The 20,755-nt window shown below is 35.0% G+C and overlaps 1 protein-coding gene across 1 annotated transcript; it reads right to left on the bottom strand.

Annotated features, from left to right (window-relative positions):
• Window positions 1-670: 670 nt before the first annotated feature.
• LOC142625688 (autophagy-related protein 3-like) lies at window positions 671-20,471 on the bottom strand. Its single transcript, XM_075799375.1, has 10 exons — window positions 20,217-20,471; window positions 20,055-20,125; window positions 18,572-18,685; window positions 18,331-18,497; window positions 16,805-16,890; window positions 14,574-14,625; window positions 13,307-13,372; window positions 12,235-12,362; window positions 8,002-8,104; window positions 671-956 (listed from the first exon to the last, which is right to left on the bottom strand). Exons 1-9 carry the CDS (start codon window positions 20,375-20,377, stop codon window positions 8,008-8,010), a joined length of 942 nt encoding a protein of 313 aa, XP_075655490.1. The 5' UTR covers window positions 20,378-20,471; the 3' UTR covers window positions 671-956; window positions 8,002-8,007.
• Window positions 20,472-20,755: the final 284 nt, after the last annotated feature.

Here is a 20,755-nt window from a genome sequence, read left to right as displayed (position 1 = left end):
TAAGTATCTAGTAGTGGAAAAGTTCCCCTTATTTGTACTTTTTCTTTGTAATCTATTGGCTCTGTGCTGAGCAGCTAGCTAACAATGGATGCAAGGACAAATAGATTACAAAATATACACGAAGCAGGAACCAATTTAATGTTAGCATCTTCCTCGAAATTAAGAATTATCTTATGTTTCTTGAACTTGAATAGAATCATGCTCTGGTTAGTAATATAATACACCGTATCAGCCACCAAGCCATTCTTTTAAGTCCCTGTCGTCGAAGTTTCATGTACGAAAATATGTTAAAGAGGCTTCTCCTGCTATGTTGCAACTTGCAAAGCATCCAAAATATATTGGACTTTTCTATAACTCTAGGGGTGTGCAAATGATCCTTGCATACTTCTTTGTGGCTTAGGTGAATTACTGCTCATGTGATATTCCTTTATGTTTTGAATGAAGGGAGAGGAGAGAACAAGAGAGGAGAGTATAACGACGGAAGAGGAGATGGAAAGGGCCAGAATATGCTAAATATAAGGGGGGGAAAAGAAAATTTATGGTGCCACTATATTTTCCTGCTTCCCTTAAAAAAGGGTTGGGGTGTTTTTGTTGTGGCTCTGTAGTCTGTACAGAGTCACCCACACCCCCTTTTTCCCAAGTAAGTCAAAAAGAAAAAAAAAACTATATATTCACGTTTGCACTCTTTTGCGTTCTATTTATTAAATAAAACAGCTTTGTTATGCCAATAATGAGCAACTCAACTTCAACCCTGGCTTATTGAGTAGGGCATGCCCTATAGACAGCTTCGGTAAGCGATTGTCTCCCTTTAATATACAGAAAACTGTACAACAATAATTACAGAACAGATTCCACAACTGTGGTCAGTCTAGCATAAATTACTAATAAACAGATACAGTTGACTGATTTCTACTTGCATTACACATTAAACTTGTGGCTTCCATCTGGCAAAAGACCTATCATTCCCACATTAAAAACATTGAATCAAAAAGATATCAGACATCAAGAACACAATTAACTAATTTACAAACAACAAAATCATGTGGCACTGAATATATGAAAAAAAGAAAGTGTGGGGTCTTCCACACGTGAATCAACATACATTGACATGGAATAACTATATATCACTTCGGCCTTTCTGTTTCTTTCCCAGCCTTTTAAGATTGTTGTTGCATTATCATATTACAAAAAATATATATATATATATATATATATATATATATCATTATCACTATCAATACCATGATATGGTCATCATTATTATCAAAATTTAATTCCTCCTAGAATTTAAGATTGGTAACAAATTCAATCTTGAGTTTCCAATTATTTCAATCAAAACCTTGGAACTTCCACTATCATTTCACTTCATCCCTCAATCGAAAATGACCATTTTATGTACCCAAAAATCATGGTTGCATTTAGTCATTAATTCATTCATCATATGGCATGAAAATGATCTTGAGGTTCCAATGATCACAACGATACATTTGGTTTCCAAATCAGACGGTCGGATCAAAAGATATCGTAAGATCAAATTTAAATGGTCTGCATGCATTCATTTGGATTTTTGTGATTGGTGGAATATTTTTATTAAAGTGTGATTTGTTGCATAGGAATAAAAGAAATAAGTTGATAATATTAAATTTGGACTAACAATTAGATTTTTGGAATAATTATCTTTAAAAATTAATTATTTTAAAACTCCTAATTATCACTTTGGGATAAAGTTTATCATGAAAATAACTTTAAAATTCGTCCAAATACAGTTTTAGACTTGGAAAACACTTCAAAATCGTGTTAATCCAATATCAATTTTCATATTCACGTTTCAGGACAATTTTGGCATAGTAAACATCAAAATTTGGACTAGGCTATTTCTGGCAAAGTTGTAGGTACGGGCAAAGTTGTAGGGAATTGAATTTTCCTTTTTCTATCAAAATTTCAGCTCAATATAAATTTTGAGTAGAGACATATGGTCAAAATACTTAAAAGTGTTCAGATTTGAAAATCCAGCTCAATTATTATCCAAATCTCTAACAACACCTCCATAAATAGAAAAAATACCCAAAATTCAACACCTTTTTCCCCTATCGTAAAAGAACCTCTTAAAATCCTTCAAAACTTTTGATCTTCACCAGACCAAAAACTTCTAGAGATCATTCTCTTAAAGGGAATGATCTTCAGAAGTTTCTGGTCTAGTGAAGATCAAAAGTTCTAAAAAAACTTCAAGAAATTCTTTTACATTGGGGGAAGAGAGTGCTAAATTTTGGGTATTTCCCTCTATTTATAGAGGTGTTAATTGCTCAAAAAATAAGTCAAATCAGCTTTAAAAATAAGCAAAAAATATGTAGGGGAAAATCCCAAAAAAAGAAGAAGATTTGGATAAGAATTGAGCTGAATTTTCAGATCTGAATACGTTTCAGTATTTTGACCATATCTTTATATTCAAAATTCGGATTGAGCTGAAATTTTGACAACTGCAGGAAAATTCGATGCCCTACAATTTTGTCAGAAATAGCCTAGTTCGAATTTTGATGTTTACTATGCCAAAAGTGTCTTGCAACGTGAATCTGAAAACTGCTACTGGATTAACACGATTTTGAAGTGTTTTCCAAGTCTAAAACTGTATTTGGACAAATTTTAGAGTTATTTTCATGATAAACATCATCCCAAAGTGATAATTAGGGTTTTAAAATAATTATTTTTAAGATAATTATCCCAAAATCTAATTATCAATCCAAATTTAATATTATCAGCTTATTTCTTTTATTCCAATGCCTCAAATCACACTTCAATAAAAATATTTCAGCAATCACAAAAATTCATTTAATTAATTTTGCTTAACAACCAATCAAAATTAATTCAAATTAATCATATGTGATAGGTTTCACCAAAATGAATGCAGACAGACCATTGAAACTTGATCTTATTATATCTTTCAATTTGATTGTCCGATTTGGAAACTGAACACATCATTGTGATCGTTGGAACCTCAAGATCATTTTCATGATATATGATGAATGAGTTAATAACTAAAATGCAACCATGATTTTTTGAGAACATAAATAACCATGTTGTCATCTTCTAAGGTTAAATTATGGGTGCGAAAATGAGTGTCTACACTATGTTAACTTACTCAAGCACAATGTACCTAATAACCCTAAAATAATCACAATTTGCATGAATATTGCCTTACAAAAATATGGTTGTCAGAAGAAAAGAGTGCAGTGGAGAGAGGGAGACATTTTCTTGGGTTTTCTTCATTTGAGAAAAATAAGCAAAAAGGTGTTGGAGTCTTTTAGCAAAAACTTGAATTTTAAAAAACTTTTCCTAAAAGTACAGTAGATTTAAAACTTTTTCACCAAATATGGTACTTTTGAAATTGTCACCAAAAGACATTATTTTTGGTAGAGTTAGTTGTAACAGATATGGCAAGTTGGCAACATTGCCACATTTGCAAAAGACATGATTTCACAATAAAAACCATTTCTTGAAAGTCCAGATTGGTAAGAATGGGACGTAAAACTCGTGTTTTATAACATCCAATAAGAGCTTATCATATCAGCATTTTACTTAAATTCAATACATCCCACCACACCTAATTACACCACATCAGTGTTTTACTTTAAACTTGAAATATGGTGTCTATTGAGATGTCATCCGGTGATCCCATGTGTTTATGTTTTAGTAATATAATGATGTGACATGTTCTTATTGTGGGGTGTAAACCAAATGGTTTAAACCAAATTCTTATATAATTTAATCTCTTTCTTGAATACATGATTTCTATTTTAAATGAAATAATATCTTAAGGACATAATTTCTATTATAAATGAAATGTGTTTCAAGACATTAGTTTAATTGTAAATGTTGGCAAGAGAGGATAGTCGAGTCACCAAAATATAAAGCATCTTTTAGTTTTTCACTAATGCCTTTTTTCATCTTACTCGGTGATGCTTCCCTCTCTCTTCCTTGATCAAATCCAAAGAGTGAAGTCATTTCATGGTTTAGATGTATAATGACTTTTTATTTTTATTTTGAAGGGTCAGGGCTTTGGCTATCTATTGGTTAAAATATCTGGAAACTACATATGGCAGTAAGGAAGTCAAAAGGAAGAAGTGGAAAATGGGAATAGCTGAAGAAAGGGAAGATGGGAGAAAAATGGGAATGGATGAAAGAAAGGAAGATGGGACCTAGCCATCCCACCTAGAGTTCCTAGGCATCACTCCAAGAGAAGATACATCGCAAATAATGGAAAAGACAATGGTGAGGCAGTATCATAGCAAAATTCGATCCCACAGCTACTGTTCACAACAAATCAGAGCATTACCCCAATTGAACCTTATGTGGTGTCCACAGCAACTCCCCCAAGGTGCGAGAGACTTGACTCTATCGAGTAAAGCTCACAATACATCAAATGAACCTCCATCATCTATCCACTGGTTGACTAGGTCAACACATTGTTTCCTGCAACGCTCATAGGTACGTGTGATCAGAGGTCGAGATGGGGTAACAATGAGTGCATTCAAGTAATCCAGGTGCTCTAGGAGATTGGGATCAAGTTGCTACAACTCCTCTCTAGTAATCCATGTGCAATCAAACTCTAGTTGTCCTCACCAACAAATCAAGAAGCGTTGAACTGCTCCATTATTGGTGAAATAGTTTGCCAGTCCAAAATAACATCAATAATATCTTTATGTGATTGTATGAAAATAGATGGTGTAGGGTCAGGGATGGAGTTGGCCAATGGAGCAGAGAGAGGATTCGTAAGAGGACCATTCGGGATAACTGTTGAACCTTTAAAAGGAATTAAAGGTGGAATTAATGCCATATATCAGATGAAATATCTATGACATATTAATTAGGTCCAATTCGCTTTAATACCTTGAATGGACCAACATTGCGAGCCTACAGTTTCTTAACAGTTCCTGGAGATACCGTTTAGGCCTAACTCGAATCATGACATAATCCCTTACGTCAAAGTCTAAATGACGTCAATGTGAATCAACTTGAATTTTATATTTAATAATACTAGCAAGAATTTTTGTTGTTGATCTCTTTATGCAACTCAGGCATGTGGCTAGTAGACTCTACTGCAAACTTTAAAACCCTAGCATGTGATGACATAGGGAGAAGTTCTAAAGGTCTCCTAGGCTTATAACCATGCACAATCTCAAAGGGACTCATGCATGTGGACCTATTGAATGAATTATTATATGCAAATTGGCCACTGGGAGGATAGAATCCAAACTCTTAACATTCTTGCCTATGAGGCATCTAAGGAGATTGCCTAGACTTCTATTGACAACTTCATTCTAACCATTAGTTTAGGAATGGCATGTGGTAGAGAATTCCAATTATGTCCTTAACATACACCAAAGAGTTTTCCAAAAGTAGCTCATGAACCTAACATCTCTATTTGACACAATGGTTTTAGGAACCCATATAACTTGACAATCTCATTGAAGAAAAGCTTGCAACCTTAGACGCATCAAAAGTTTTGGAGCATGGGATGAAATGAGACATTTTAAAGAATCTATCTATCAAGACAAGAATGGAATCATACTTTCTAAGGGTGTGAGGAAGACCTAGTATGAAATCCATGCTTTTATCTTCCCAAGGGCGATGTGGTACAGGTAGATTATAAAGAACAGTGTTTTGTTTGTGATGCTTAGCCAGTTGAGGTGAAGTGTTCCACTCTAAGGAGATAAAGCTTGAAAATAAATGCAAACCTTAGGAAGTGTTCTTTCTTTACTAATAGTCATATTCTTAGGTTTGTGGTCTCATTTGAAGAAGTGTTTATGGACCCATAGAAGCTTAAAGCCATAATAGTGGAAGGGCACAAGCCCAAAAACATCCATGAAATTCAAGGTTTCCATGGGCTCACAAACTTTTATCGTTGCTTCATGTGTGGATTCAATACAATCATGGCACCAATCACTGATTGTGTGAAGTAAGGCAAGTTCTCCCTAAGTCACCGCACGCTTGGGTTTTTGAGTCTACATTAGAGTTTGCCAGTCACATGCATGAGTTCCATATAGACATCAACAATCAAATTCATGCTAGTAATATTATATATAAAACTCGGTTTGATTCACGTCAACAGCGTTTGAATTTCAATTTAGGGGATTACATCATGATTCAAATCAGGCCTAAACGATATCCTTTAGGAACCGTTTAGAAACTGCAGGCCCGTAGTTTAGGTCCATTCAAGGTATTTAAGCAAATTGGATCTAATGCATATGACATAGATATCCATCTGACTATGGCATTAGTTCCACCTTTAATAGAGGTTTTAATTACTTTTAAAGGTCCAACAATTTTCCCAAATGATCCTTTTGAGGATCATTTCCCTACTCCATTGGCCAACCCTAGCCCAACCTTACACCACCTATTTTCCAACAAGTACATAAAGATATTAGTGATATAATTTTAGATGAGCAAACTATTTTCACCACGGATGGAGTTGTCTAACACTTCTTGGTTTGTTGGCGAGGATGACTAGAGCCCGATTGCACATGGATTACTAGAGAGGAGCTACATCCTACAGCAACTTGATCCCAATCTCCTAGAGCACATGGATTACTTAGATGCACTCACTTCTACCCCATCTTGACCTCTAATCAAACGTACCTACGGGCATCGAAAGAAATATTGTGCTGACCCAATCAACCAGTGGATAGATAATGGAGGTTCATTTGATGTTGCCTGATCATTGACAGCTTTACTTGACAAGGTCGAGTCTCTCCCACCTCAAGGGAGTTAGCACAAACACCAAATGAGAGGATTATCTTTTATCTTTATCGTTATGTATTTGGATTAGTTTAGACTACTTTAAAGGATTAGTAATTTGAGTTCAACTAAGATTAGCTTTCACAGATATTAACTTTATCTTTATTTCCTAGAAGCTCTATAAAAGCTCTAGATGGTTTATTTGTATTGAGACTATTATTGATTAATAGAATTTCATGCATGAAATCGTTTTCTTGCTTCGTGGTGAATCCTAGCAACCCATAAGTGGTGAAACCTAATGTTTACACGGTTGTTCTAGGTGGTGAAGCCTAAATTGTCCTACATCATGAGGACTTTCAAATGCTTTCTTTATTAGCTTCAAAATATGTCAATACAATCTTACATAGGCAACATAAGCTAGACGAACAAGCAAACTTGAATGCCAAAAAAACTAGATAGACTAGTCAATACCTTGATGGACGGACGTGGACATGGACCTAAGACTGAATCAAAAGAGCCACCAACACACATAATATGCCCACAAAGTATAAAGAAACCCAACGGACCAAAAGAATTACAAAATAACACCATGGATAAAGACCAATACTTGTACGTGATTCTAAACACAATAATTTTAAAGTGCTATAACATTTTGGGTAGAAGATCCAAACATGAGCAACCTTGAAATCAGAGCAATATTATATAAATTTCTAAAACAAGCTATAAGAAGTTTAGCTAAGCTCCTCCCCCCCCCCCTCTTCTCTCTCTCTCTCTCTCCCTTTTTGATAAGAAAAAACTTTAACTGAAAATAGAAAAAACTTTACGTACAAAGGATGTATACATAAAGCTCTCCTAAAGAACTGCAGCAAAGCTTTGTAGCACAAATTGTAACAATGTCAATTATTATGTTCAAAATTTGGAAATTGAGCTAGAAGGTCTGATTACGCAGTGGATTCTCAAAATTATGCATGTTATGTTCACAGGGTGGGAATACAAGAATAGTAATGAATATATATATATATATATATATATATATATATATAATGGTAATTTTTCTTTAGCCAGCACTTAGTTATAACTTTTCCCTGAAAGTACAACCATACATTAATGAGGGAATACTAAAAACAGTTATGTCTAATCAAAATTATATTCCATAATCACTAATCATAATAGAGACTTAACATTACTTCTTAAATTCAATTGTATCACAATCAGCTATATTTAAGAACGTAGAGAAAGGGGGAAAATTAAGATAAAGATAGGATTTACCTCTCATCAATTGCTTGATCTACCAAGATCAAAGTCTAGGGTGTAATCATATTCGATTGTCGGAATTACAGATGCCACAAACTTCAGGAATAAGAAGAGGTACCTAAAAACATAAGAGATATAAAAAATAAAAAATAAAAACATATTATCCATAGGTTTAAAGAAAAAATGGGAAGATTGAAAACCAAAACATACATAGATGACAAGCTAACCATCGACATCGATTAATTTGCAAACAAGAGGGGGTCTAGAAGCCGAGACATAACAACTCTAAATGTTTCAGAATAGCTTTTCTGCTAGAAAACTACCTAATGTCACATTTTATTTTCTCTACAAAAAATTAAATACGCTAGCAAGAATGATCAACAGAAAACCATTGCAAGCATACTGAACATCCCATTTAACCATTCTTTTTGATAATTCGATAGTTAGGGGGGGGGGGTATTTTAACCCTTAATATCTCCATTGAAAATACTAGAAGGTGTCCATTGAGCTACAAGGCTCTTGGAAACCATTCTTTTTTCTTTTTTTTTTATACATAAGTAATAGAAATTTTATTGATAAAGAAAAGTACTCTATGTTCACAATGATGAACACATAGTACTTAAAGAAATTACAAGCAAATCAAATAAAAATTCTAACAGAGTGTAAGAAATCAGAAATGGAAGTACACCCTGTAGAACTCCAAGCCCAAGACCAATCAAACAAAGTCCGGCATTAGCAAGTACTTCAAATGATCAATAGGTTTCACAACATCCTCAAAAGTGCAGCTGTTACGTTCCTGCCAAACTAACCACTTCAGACACGCTGGTAGCAAATTTCAAACATCAGAGGAATGCTTCCCCAACCAGTTCCTCCACCCATACAAAGGGATGTTACATTTTCCAGCATCACCCATTCAATCCTAAATATTAGGAGAACTTCACTCCACAACATATGAGCAAACTCACAGTGAAGCAAAAGATGATCCACAATTTCCCCATCACAGCGACCCATGCAGTACCAATTAACATGGGGGAGTCCCCTCTTAACAAGGTTACCGATAGTAAGAATCCGACCCTATGCAACTGCCCACTGCCCATAAAAAGAATAACCCCCCTTAAACAACCATTATTATTGAATTAATTATACCAAATGGCATTGAAGGTTTGGTAATATCATTTTCTTTTGATAGTTAAAAAAAAAAACAAACAAACAAACAAAACAAAACTAGTAACATACTCCGTCTATCCCATAATGCCTCTGTACTGTTACTGTTTTGAAATTTTCTCTTTTTTTTTGGGGGGGGGGGGGGGGTGTTAAGTAATGAAATTTTATTGATGAAAATGAACTATCCCATGCTTAAACAAGGAATGGTCCTAATTGAGAATTAGAATCAAAAGGAAAGAGAATGAATAGAATCAATAATAGAATGGATTTCTCTATGACCTGATACACAAGACCATTTGAACAATGTTATTATAAAAGAAGATTTTAAATGAACAAATGAGAGCTCCACATCTTCAAAACTACACTGATTTCTCCCTCTCCAAACTGTCCACATTAGACATAAGAGAGTCAAATTCCAAACAATGGGGGAGTGTTTGACAAACCAATTCCTCCATCCACTTAGTTGCTCAAACACACTTTTAGGATTACCAAAAGAACCCCAAACACAGAAAAAAAAAAAAAAAAAAAAAAAAAAAAAAAAAGGGTTCATAATTCATAAGTTGTGTTTTAATGCAACAACAAACAGTATTAGATCCACTGTTACACCTACACATGCAATACCCTTTCTACCATAGGAATTCCTCTCTTCATGAAACTATCACAAGTTAATACCTTCCCCCTATGCTCTTGTCCACATGAAGAAAGCAACTCTTTTTGGAGCCAAAACACTTCAAATGCTTTTTCAGGAGAAATAACCATCACAGAACCTCTCAAAGGCTCTAATAAGACCTAGCATCAAACCTTCCATTACTGTAAAATTCCACCTCATATGATCTGGTTCCTTAGTGTTAGAAGAATGGTTAAAGGATCAAATTTTCCCTTTCCTAAAGCGTTAAACTTTTGGGATGAGCAGTACTTTATCATGGAATCAGAGCAAGTAGTCATGAGCTCAAACCTTGTCTCCACTCTACCACCCATTTAAAAATATTAAAAAAAATTATGTGCTAGACCCACTTATTGAGAGGGAGTCTAGGCCCACACATGAAGAGTGTTAGAATAATAGTTAAATAATTAAATTACCATTTTCTAACAGTGTGAACTTTTTGGACAAATGGTAGTTTATCTCTTGCTATTTGGGATATTGGAATACAAAATGTCAAGAATGCACCTATTCCATATTATTCCAAACCAAAGAATCGCACATCCTACATAGAAAAGTGGTGAATTTCCCTGGGTCTTGATGACCATCAATGTAGGTGCCTCCAATATCACCATTGTACATTAGAATAATATCAACAAAGAATTCTAATGAGAATCTATGTTGACCTGACTTTTTCAAGCTCTAGGCCCATATGGGACTACTAAATCATGAGTACAGGACACTGGGATGTGGAACTTGATGGGCTGAAACTCCTTTTATTGGTCAGTTCTCATGTGGCCTAATCAATCCCGATGGGCTTCCAGAATTTTTTTCTTTAATGGATCGGGTTGATGAAGCATCATGTGCCCAGGCTAACACAATCTATCAAATGCTTACTTTTTTTTCTTTGTCTTTTGCTTCACCTGATTTCAACCAAACCCTTGCTACTAAATCTAAAAAACTCTCTACACTCAACAGCGGAGTTCATTCATGATCAATCCTCAGTCGGCACAACACATGACAACATCGCTTCTTGATTTCCATGAACATCCTATGGCAATGTGACATGAGTGGAGAAAAATGAGAATGCAGTGACATGTGGTAACCGAAAGAGCTTGAAGTTGATTCACTAGTGTTTGGAGGCTAGCGAATGGCGATTGGAATCATCTGTGACAATGATTTGGAAATCAAGGCAAGTGGCACAGTCACACAGCAAAGCTAACGAGCCTATGTGATGCCACTCTAAGATGAAGATCAAGCATGAGACTGATAGATCCACCTGTTGATTTGATCATGTGGGCTGGTAGGGTGTGCTTTGGTGGTGGTGTTGGGTAATCAGTCTTTGTAGTTGCAGCTTGTGATTTGCTATGGGTGGGGTAATGGGCTTGTCGGTGGTGACTTTCCAATGGGTAGGGAGGGAAATGTGACAACAAATGTTTTTCATTTCTTTTCTTTTTTTCTGGCTATCAACAGTTTGGGTAATTTGGGTATTCTGCCAAGAACCTTGTAGCTCAATTAGCATCTCCTGGTGTTTCCAACAAAAATGTCCATGTTCAAATCCCCCCTCTCCCATTGTAACTATCAAAAACATTGGGATATTTTCTGCTCTTCTTTTTTAGGTACAGCTTATAGGTTTCAATCAAGTATATAACCTTAGGTGATTTGGGTTTTGTCTGAGGATGGTGACGATGATTATTTTGGCCGATAGAAATAGGGTTGTGGCTGTAATTTTGTTGTGACCCACAACAATACTTGAATACCACAATCAAATTTTGTTTTGATACCAAAAATGATGCAGCACAAATTCTCAAGGGGATTTAGAATCAACAAGAATAGAAAATTTAAAAACTAGGAATGAGCATCTAAGCTTGCGTGGAATCAGCACCAAATAAGGAAAAGAACAAAAATAGGAATCAACACCTAAGGTTAGCTGAACTTAGCACCATACCATTGAAAAAAATTCCAACTAAAAATATTTTTAATCAAGTAAATTGTAAGTAAAACCACACTTTAGATTCTTTAAATAGAGTTCCAAATTTTTTATCTTAATAAGGAAAGAAAAGGAAACAATTCTAGCCCATAATATTAATTCTACTAACCTGTAAGAAAAGAAATTAAATGCCCTAATAGTAGGAAAAGGAAATAATGTTTAACCAATTACAAATTTATATAAATAAAGAAATCCTAGAAATTAATTGACTAGGCCTTAGCTCAACTAGTAGCAAGGTCCATCCATAAGGTCACCAATTAGGTCACCAATTAGGTCAACAACAAGGCAATTAATATTAATCAACTTGTCTACATGACTGTTTTGATGGTAATCAACAAGACAGCCCAGTCGGACACAATGCTAATTTTAAGAAGTATTTACTTATCAAAAAAAAAGAAGTATGGACAAATCAATTCTCAATATGAAAATAACAGATACAAGGAGGAAAATTTACTTGTCAACTTCTGGTTCAACCCCATGTGACATTAGAACATCAATAATCTTCTTCATCACAGCTCCATGTCGACATGGATGAACAGATGCATGCTTTCCAGGCAAGTGGTGATGGTCTTCAATGGTTACCTTTTACATTATTGAATTAGAATTAGAATACATTGCCAAAAAATTTGAAACTTAATACAGTCACAAACAAAATGTGTGTACAAAGACGGATACTTCAGCAGACGAGAAACTTAGGAAAGCGATCATGCAAGGTAAATAAATGCACAAAAATTAGGCAAAGCACAACTTTTCTCATAAAGCTGAAGTTATTGACAGAGCCAAGAGAGCGCATACGATATAAATCTTAGGTTCCAAATCAATACTGCATTTCACAGCTGTGATTGGTAATGTTCACAGCTTTAGTCATCTATACAGCCAGTAAGAGACCCCAATAAAGCAAGATCCCATTAAGTTGACAACTCAAGTGAAATCTCATTAATATCCTCATTTCTAAATATTAAAAAAAAAAATCAATAGACTTTGAATTTAAGCTAGGGAGCCACCAAAAACATATTGTGTTGGTGACAGGCTTGATGAATTGATAATTACTCAAGGGCTACCTACTTGTGCAAGAAGGCCATCTCAATATGGTCCAAGTTTCGAGTGACTAAATTTATATCTAGTAAAGGTCTACAACAATGACTTGATATCAAATATATATGCTTTGGTCCATGTAATATGTAGTTGGGCATTTCATTCCTAAATATTTGTTAAAGATAATAATTCTATACAGACCAGTAAATCTATTCTTCAGATTATTCACATGCTTCAAGACATTAAAGTTATATTTAATTTTAAATGTACACCTACAAAACCAAAAGCCCTAGGGTAACATGAACCCATAACTTTAGTGTTCAGCTTCTAAAGAGGATTTTTCTCTCCAACCATACAATGGATGCATTATCAGCTCTAGGAATTCTTGTCAAACTTAGACATAGGCTTCCAATATACATCATTTGGTAGACATCATAAAAGGACTCCAAAACATTTATAAGGAAATAAACAATTCCACTGACTTAACTCACCGTTTTGTGTGCATGGTCTTGACTAACATCTTCAAGTACAAGTTCTGGCTGCAAAAGCATCCTTGACTGCCACAAGACACCAGAAAGTGCTCAATGATGAAGTTAAATAATCATGTGGAAAAATGGTTGATTTTTTTTTTTTTTTGTTCATTATCACGGCTTTCAATATACTGATGCATATGATTCAAATGATCAGCACATTTACACTTTCCTGTACATTCATCACTACCATCATGATAAACTTCTGGTGGTATGTGCCAAAAAAGAAATGTCATTTTTCATTTGCAATTTTGATAAGAACAAAATACACCACTAAAGGGGATTTAGACTTCAAGTATAACAAAACTTCGAAGTCAGGAAAAAAAAGGTCAAGAAAAGTTCGGAAACCATGCAGGAAAAAAACTTGAACACAAATAGTAATAAAATTTCTTTTGTTTCAAAAGGAAAAAAAAAAGGGGGTGCATCTCAGGTGCAGGGCAAGATATTTTGGAAAATCATCCGAAAGTGGAACATATGTGACCGAATGCTGAGAGATTTCAGAAGGTGATGAAAAAGATGCCAGTTGTTTTAAATAAAATTCATATACAAAAGAAAATTGTGCAAAAAATTTGGTATTTTGGTCAAAGTCAAATATTATTTGGGAAATTGTTCAATTACATGTTAATATATCATATCATCTTGGCATAATGTTAAAGTAAAAGAAATTTATGACTAACACCACTATACTTCAGTATCATATTGGCAGACACTTGACCAGAATTTAAACCATATATAAAAAGACATGCATGTTCAACTTGTGCACAGTGCATTCCATATGAAAAAATATTTAATGAAGATTCAAAGATTAGTAATGAATAAATGGCAAAGTACTGTATTTCATTTCAATTTTGTACTTCAGTTTGATTTTCTCATTCCTTTTATTAAATTCCAGCAGCTTAGAAGGCCTGAGTGCATTTCAATCATTGCTTAAGTAAATTAGGCCAAAAGATCAAGAGAAACCATCTTTCATGCCACATAACATGCCTTCGTCATTTGTGAAAGCCATGTTAATGGCTTAATGCTCTTCCAATACCATGGTTAAATCTCAGCACAAGTAGTCATGATAAAGGTCATACCTAGTATATAAGGCTCCAACTTTTGCAGGGTCTGGGAGAGGTGATTGGTATCCAGTCACAATGCAAAATGAATATCAATGGACCAAATCTTTGCTACTTCAGTTATCCAACATGCATAAGCTACAAGGATAAGAAAAATTAGAGTAACAAACCTCATCATATCCAGTAAGCCATACTCGAGGTGTTTGATAATATTTATCATACCTGGGAAAAAAGAGACAAAACGTCAGGTCCAAATCATGATGATATAAAAAGCACAAAGGATTTTAGTTAAAATACAAAGATAATTCAGTGAAAAAAAAATCCACCAAAAATCTCCACATTAATTGTGATAACTTGGTGTCCAAATGCAAGTAACAGATACATCCAAGTAATACCTCTTAGTAATCAGACCAGAGTCATGTGTCAACAATAACAACAGGAAACAAAAGCTTTTAAAATCATAAAGTATCCATTTTGGCAGCTGAATTAGTAAGCTGGATTAAGAAAATTAAAGTCCAAACAAGCGCTAAAATATAAAAAAGGGCTGTGGTCCAAATATGACTTAATGCAAAGTGTATCGACCTATAGCTCTATAATATACCCAGGCAGTAGGCCTTTAGAGTGGGCTGGTCATGCAACAAAAGGGCCTGGTTCCAAAACCATTGCTGGGATGTTTCCAGCAGCTTAATGGACCCAGTGAAGCCCACAAACAGAATTATCTGGAAAGGAAAAGAAATCTTTAAAGACATTTCCTAAGAGCATTCTTATCAAACCTTTCAAATGCTAAAAATCTTTTTTTTTTAGCATTTTTAACCCAAAAGCTTGCTCCAGCAAACCTACTAAATTGTATAATTTTTGCAATTGGTGAACAGTGCAATCTTATATATGACACCGCATTGTTCACCAATTGTAAAACTTTATATTATTTTTTTATTCACTGGGCCCACTTTCTTTTCTTCTTCTTTCTCATTCCGTTTCTTTTCACCATTTCTCTGCTCGCTCTCTCTCTCCCTCTGCTCGACGTCTCTGCCTCCCTCTCCGACGAAACCCAGGCCAGAGCATCAAGCCAAGCCGATTTCTTTTTTTTTATTCACTCAACGCTCTCTCTCTGCTGTCTTTCTCTTTCTCCCCCACTTCTTTCTTCTCTCTTCTCTCTTCTCTCTTTGTGCTTCGCCGATGAGTGGGCTCCGCCGATGATTTTGCTCCGGCGATTGTGGGATGCCAATGGTTGTGGTCCGGTGATTGTGGTCATGGATCATGGGTCCGATGGTTGTGGTCCGGTGGCGGCGATGGAGGTTTCTTCTTTTTCTCTCTTTTTTTTTTTTTTTTTTTTTTTTTTTTTTTTTTTTTTTTTTTTTTTTTGTTCTACGTGGTTCTTCTTGGGTCCGATTGGGCTCCGATCATGCGAAGGAGGACGTGGTGGTTGTGGGATTGATTTTGGGTCTTGATTTGGTTTTGGGATTTTGGGTCTTGATTTGGTTGGAGTGGGTCTTGATTTGATTTACAGGTCCAAAGGAGGACATCAAGTCGCGCTGTGGAAGAAGATGATGACAAGGAGGGAAGTGGTGTCCGTGCCTATGGGTTTTGGTTCGGCGTGATGGGTCTGCTAGTGGGTTTGCTGGTGGCGGCGATGGTGGAGGTTTCTTTTCTTTCTTTCTTTTTTTCTGATGTGGTTGGTGGTGGTGAGTGGATGTGGTGGTTGTGGGTGGATGTGGATGTGAATGTGGATGTGTCTTTCTGCTGTGATTTTTTGGTGGTGGTTATGGTATGGGTGGTGGGTTTTTGGTGGGGGGTGGGTTTTTGGTGGGTGGTTGGTAGTGTGGTGCCGCCGGTGCTGTGAGAAACAGAGGAGAGAGAGACAGAGACAGAGGAGAGAGAGGAAAAATAAAAAATTATTGAAAAATAATAAAGAAACATTATTTAAATGAAATGGTAAAAAAAATAGAAGTTTTGATATAGGTGGTATTGTAAAGTGATGTGTTATATGTTATAAAATTAGGTTTTAAGATGCTAAATGCTATATTTTTTGAGATGTTTGATAAGAATGCTCTAAGAAGTTAGCTTCAAGCCTCAGCATGATTGAATTAAATGATACAAAACTACTACTGCCTGTTCCAGCAAGGATTCTTGAATCATTCAAGAAAAGCATGTGTCCTGACTTTAAAGAAGTTCCCATAAGAAATCAGAAATTTGCGAAGTAATTAGAAGTAAATCTTTGAAACCTACAGAAACTATTTTGGCCTCAGTATAAAAATTAATTAATTAAAAACTAAACTTTAAAAAAATAAAAAATCCACCATACTGATTCTTTAAGGTTATATAACTGATTTCCTAGAAAACATTCTACTTCAAAGTCCAAAATGTGATAAGGAGTAACTTTACTTTAAAATTTTAATCTTACGTGATGCTGATGTCATATGTTCGGGTTCGAAGAATATTATCATCATCAGGTTCTTGAGCCACAAGATATGTAGACCGAAGTGTTGCCTGCATTGAGTATATAGACATAAATGATAAAACCACAACAACTAGAACACTCCTAATGGATGTTCAATTCAATGGCAATAACAGTAACATTATTTACAGCCATCAACCTAGTGCAATTACCACATGAAATCATCATTAGTATTCATGCGTTATACATCATTTACGGCCATCAGCATAAAGAAATCACACATTTTTCCCCTATTTCAGAAGCAAGTTATCCCCTCATCCACCTACGTTGTTACTAGGACATGATGTACACATAAATTACAGATGCATTGTCTAAGTCCATGATCAGACAAAAATACATGTTGCCAAAAGGTTCTTCTTCAATGTCTGGGAAAAGTGAAGTTTCCAAGCAACAAAAAATGTGTTCAACACAGCACATAACATGAAACAAAAACAAACACAAACTTGATGCAGAAGGCAATTCTATGACTTATTAATAAGCTTGACTGTCTTGTATATTTCAATTCCAAATTCTTGACAATCCTTAAAATAGTATTTTGGTCAACAAACCTCAGAATCTGTAGCCATTCAGACCACTACATTTATCGTAGAAATACTAATTTCTGAATTATATTTAAAAGGCCGTCCTTCATAAACATGTCCATATCACAAAATCTAACATAATCAATTTCTCTCCATAAAGTTGTTTCAAACTTGATAGATGGGATTTTTTATAACAAACTGATATATAGGATTTCTATCTGTGCTTATTATGTATATTCTAACTCATTACAGAAAAACAAAGTTCAGATTTCTCTTCACAGTTAATTATTCTTATCTGTCAGCGCATACCCTGATGCTGACAACGATTTACATTTCTAACTATGGATATATTACCAAAAAGAAACAGTTAGACCCTTGACCTATAGTCCAATGTATAGAAAACCAAAAAACATTAGTTAGTAGACGTAATGAAATTGAGTCACTGTCTTGATCTCACAAGTTGTACATACAGTATTTATTAGTATTTTCCTCCATCAAAAAGAGGAAAAACTTAAGATTCTTCTTCATTGTTAAGTTACACTATCCACCCGACAATATGAATTGCTCTTCTGTACTGCTTAGGTCCTCATGCCAACAACAATTTACATCCCCAAATATGAGATATTACCAGAAAGCAGCATTGAGACCCTTGAGCTATAGCACGATGTATAGAAAACCAATAAACATTAGTGAGTAGACATACCAAGTTGCAGTGTTGATTTCGTGAGATATTCATGTGGTAATATACATACATACATATATATAACATATATATATGTGTGTGTGTGTGTGTGTGTGTGTGTGTGTTGATTTATCCAAAAAGATTTAAAAAAATTCTACATAAATAGATTCTAATTTATCCAAGAGAAATAAACTTCTACAATAAAAAGCTGTAAAATTTCAAGCAATTCTAACAGGCCTTTGAAAATAGTTAGAATAGTAACAACATACAGGATCCATTTCAATAAGGTTGTCAGGCTCATCGTATTCGGCCATGTCTGGAATATCTTCTTCCTCCTCACCCCCAAAGTATGAAGGAATTGACTGAATAGGATTCTTATTGCTGATTTCAAGGGTCTCCATGGAAGGCAAGTTATCATCCTCATCACAATTATTTTCTAAGAAAATACAAGGCAAAGATCAAAAGTGTACACGTAAGTCAGAAAATTTCATGCTCCAATTAGAAACACACCTTTTGGGTTACCATGTGTTGCCAGCCAACCGTCATTATCTTCATTATCAATTAGCACTTCACCTCCAACTTCATATTCTTCTTCTAAAGACGCAACCCTTCGTAGACAAGGAACTGAAAATGAAGTTTTTAATTCTTAATAAATTTTGACACTAATATTTGGAAGGAGGGTGGGGAAGGAAGAGAGAAAAAAGGGCATCTGAACAAATGAAGTAATTTGACAAGGAATGTTTGCATATGAAATGTAGAAAAGTTGCTCATTCTCCACTTGTGAAATACGTAAAATATTCAGGTTCTGCCAACAATATCTAATGTACACAATATTAATCAAAGTGTACAGAACACTCCTCTGTATTTCTCTGTAATAATACTGCATCTCGCTGTGTTCCTTAATGAGATCAATAAGGGCATTTCAGATAACAAACAAGGTCTTCTTTTTTTTTACTAAATCTAATTGTGCCACAAGTCACAATCATTGCAATTCGCCCCAAACTAAAGAAAAAGGTCCAGATACACCAATAACTTATTTTCGATACGTCATCCTCAAGTAAGTTACAATTGCAATGCCAATAATCTTAAATATAGGTGCTCCGCAAGCATATTCGAAGGGGCTATGGGTCTAAACAGTATAATAAGGCATGGAAACTCTGTGAGTCCTTCGTGTTTCAAGTGGGTGCCAACACTCATTGCTCTACCAAATTGTCAGCTGTTTGTAACGTCATCTGAATAATAATTCAACACTACAAGAATAATAACTTAGATAATTTACTTTATGCGTACATTAGCACTTGCTGCTATATGTAAGATAGTAAATTAATGCTTCTAAATCCCACAGTTCATGAATAGCTCAATGCTCATTGTTTCATAGAACAGAGAAAATAAATGTATTCCAATCCTCTAGTAATCACAAAGTATAACCAATTGATGATTACGAGACCTAAGCTAAGAGTGTAAATCGGTCCCTGTTTTTTGGAATCCCCCCTTCCACTAATACAAAAAAGGAGCAACCGACATTAATTTATTTTAAACTTCACTTGTTTTCGTATTGTTCCGAGATTTTAGTGACAGCTGTAGTGACAATTCCTATAAAAAAAATTTCACTGACAAGAACCTATCATGGTGAGTGAAGAGTGCTTTACCTAATGCACATAAATTGTTGAGAAAAAATAACAAAATTATAAGCACATTCAAATTGCAATAACGGAGAAAATTTTCCTCCAAACTGGTTTAGAACGCGAACTATTTAATAGTCACGTGACTTGTTTAAAATTTAATAGGGCATGTGATGAATCATTGAAAAACTTGTCTATTTTTAGTCAAATAACTTACTTAATACTATAATTATAAAAAATAAAAAAATAAAAAGTTGATATTGCACAACTTCAAAGATAATCCCAGAATTAGAATTAACAGCACTCACAGCTTTAACTTTACTTAATTGGAGGTTTTTTTTGTTGTTGTTGTTGTTGTTGTTAGTTTTTACCATTTCTGGTGATGAGGAACTGCTTTTCCGGAGGTAAATATGACTTCATCTTGCTTTGCTCGCCTGATTCCCTGCCAACCAAAAATAAGAAAAAGCAGATGAAGAGTGCTGGCATTGATTTGATTTGATTTGATTTGATTGAAAATAGAAATAGGGACTGACCAGGACCAGGTGGGGCATTTGGAGACGAGATTATCGCCGGCGACGATGAATTCGGTGATGCTGAGAACGCCTTTTTCCTTCAGGGCAGAGACGGTGCGGGGAGCTGTGATTCTCTCTACGGTTCCTTTGAAGGCTTCGTGAAGTTTCTGAGATAGCACCATCTCTCCCACTCACTCTTCTTAGCCAGCCAAAAATCAGATACTGTGACACTAATAAATCATTTGATCCGGATATATATATACATATAAAAATATCATTTGAGAAATTGGAGATAAATAGAGTTTTAACTCTGGTAAGTCGTATCAACTATCAAGTCCCGGGTTTGACTCTGGCCAAGTGGTTGAGCACCTCGCCTCAAAGTGACTGTCTGGAGTTTGACTAGGAGCTTCTTAGTTCAAGTCCCGATAATAGTACTTTGAAACAAAATCTCTGATTTACGTTATGTCACCCATCGCGAACAGATTTCTCGTTTGAAGATACACGGTGGGCAACCAAAAAAATATATATATATTATCTAGAGTTTTAGTAATTTGTGTCTT

Source organism: Castanea sativa, chromosome 1 (assembly GCF_040712315.1).
Source record: "Castanea sativa cultivar Marrone di Chiusa Pesio chromosome 1, ASM4071231v1".
NCBI classification, from domain to species: Eukaryota; Viridiplantae; Streptophyta; class Magnoliopsida; order Fagales; family Fagaceae; genus Castanea; species Castanea sativa.
Note: the sequence above shows the minus strand (reverse complement) of the source record. Positions and strands in the feature narration are given on the sequence as shown.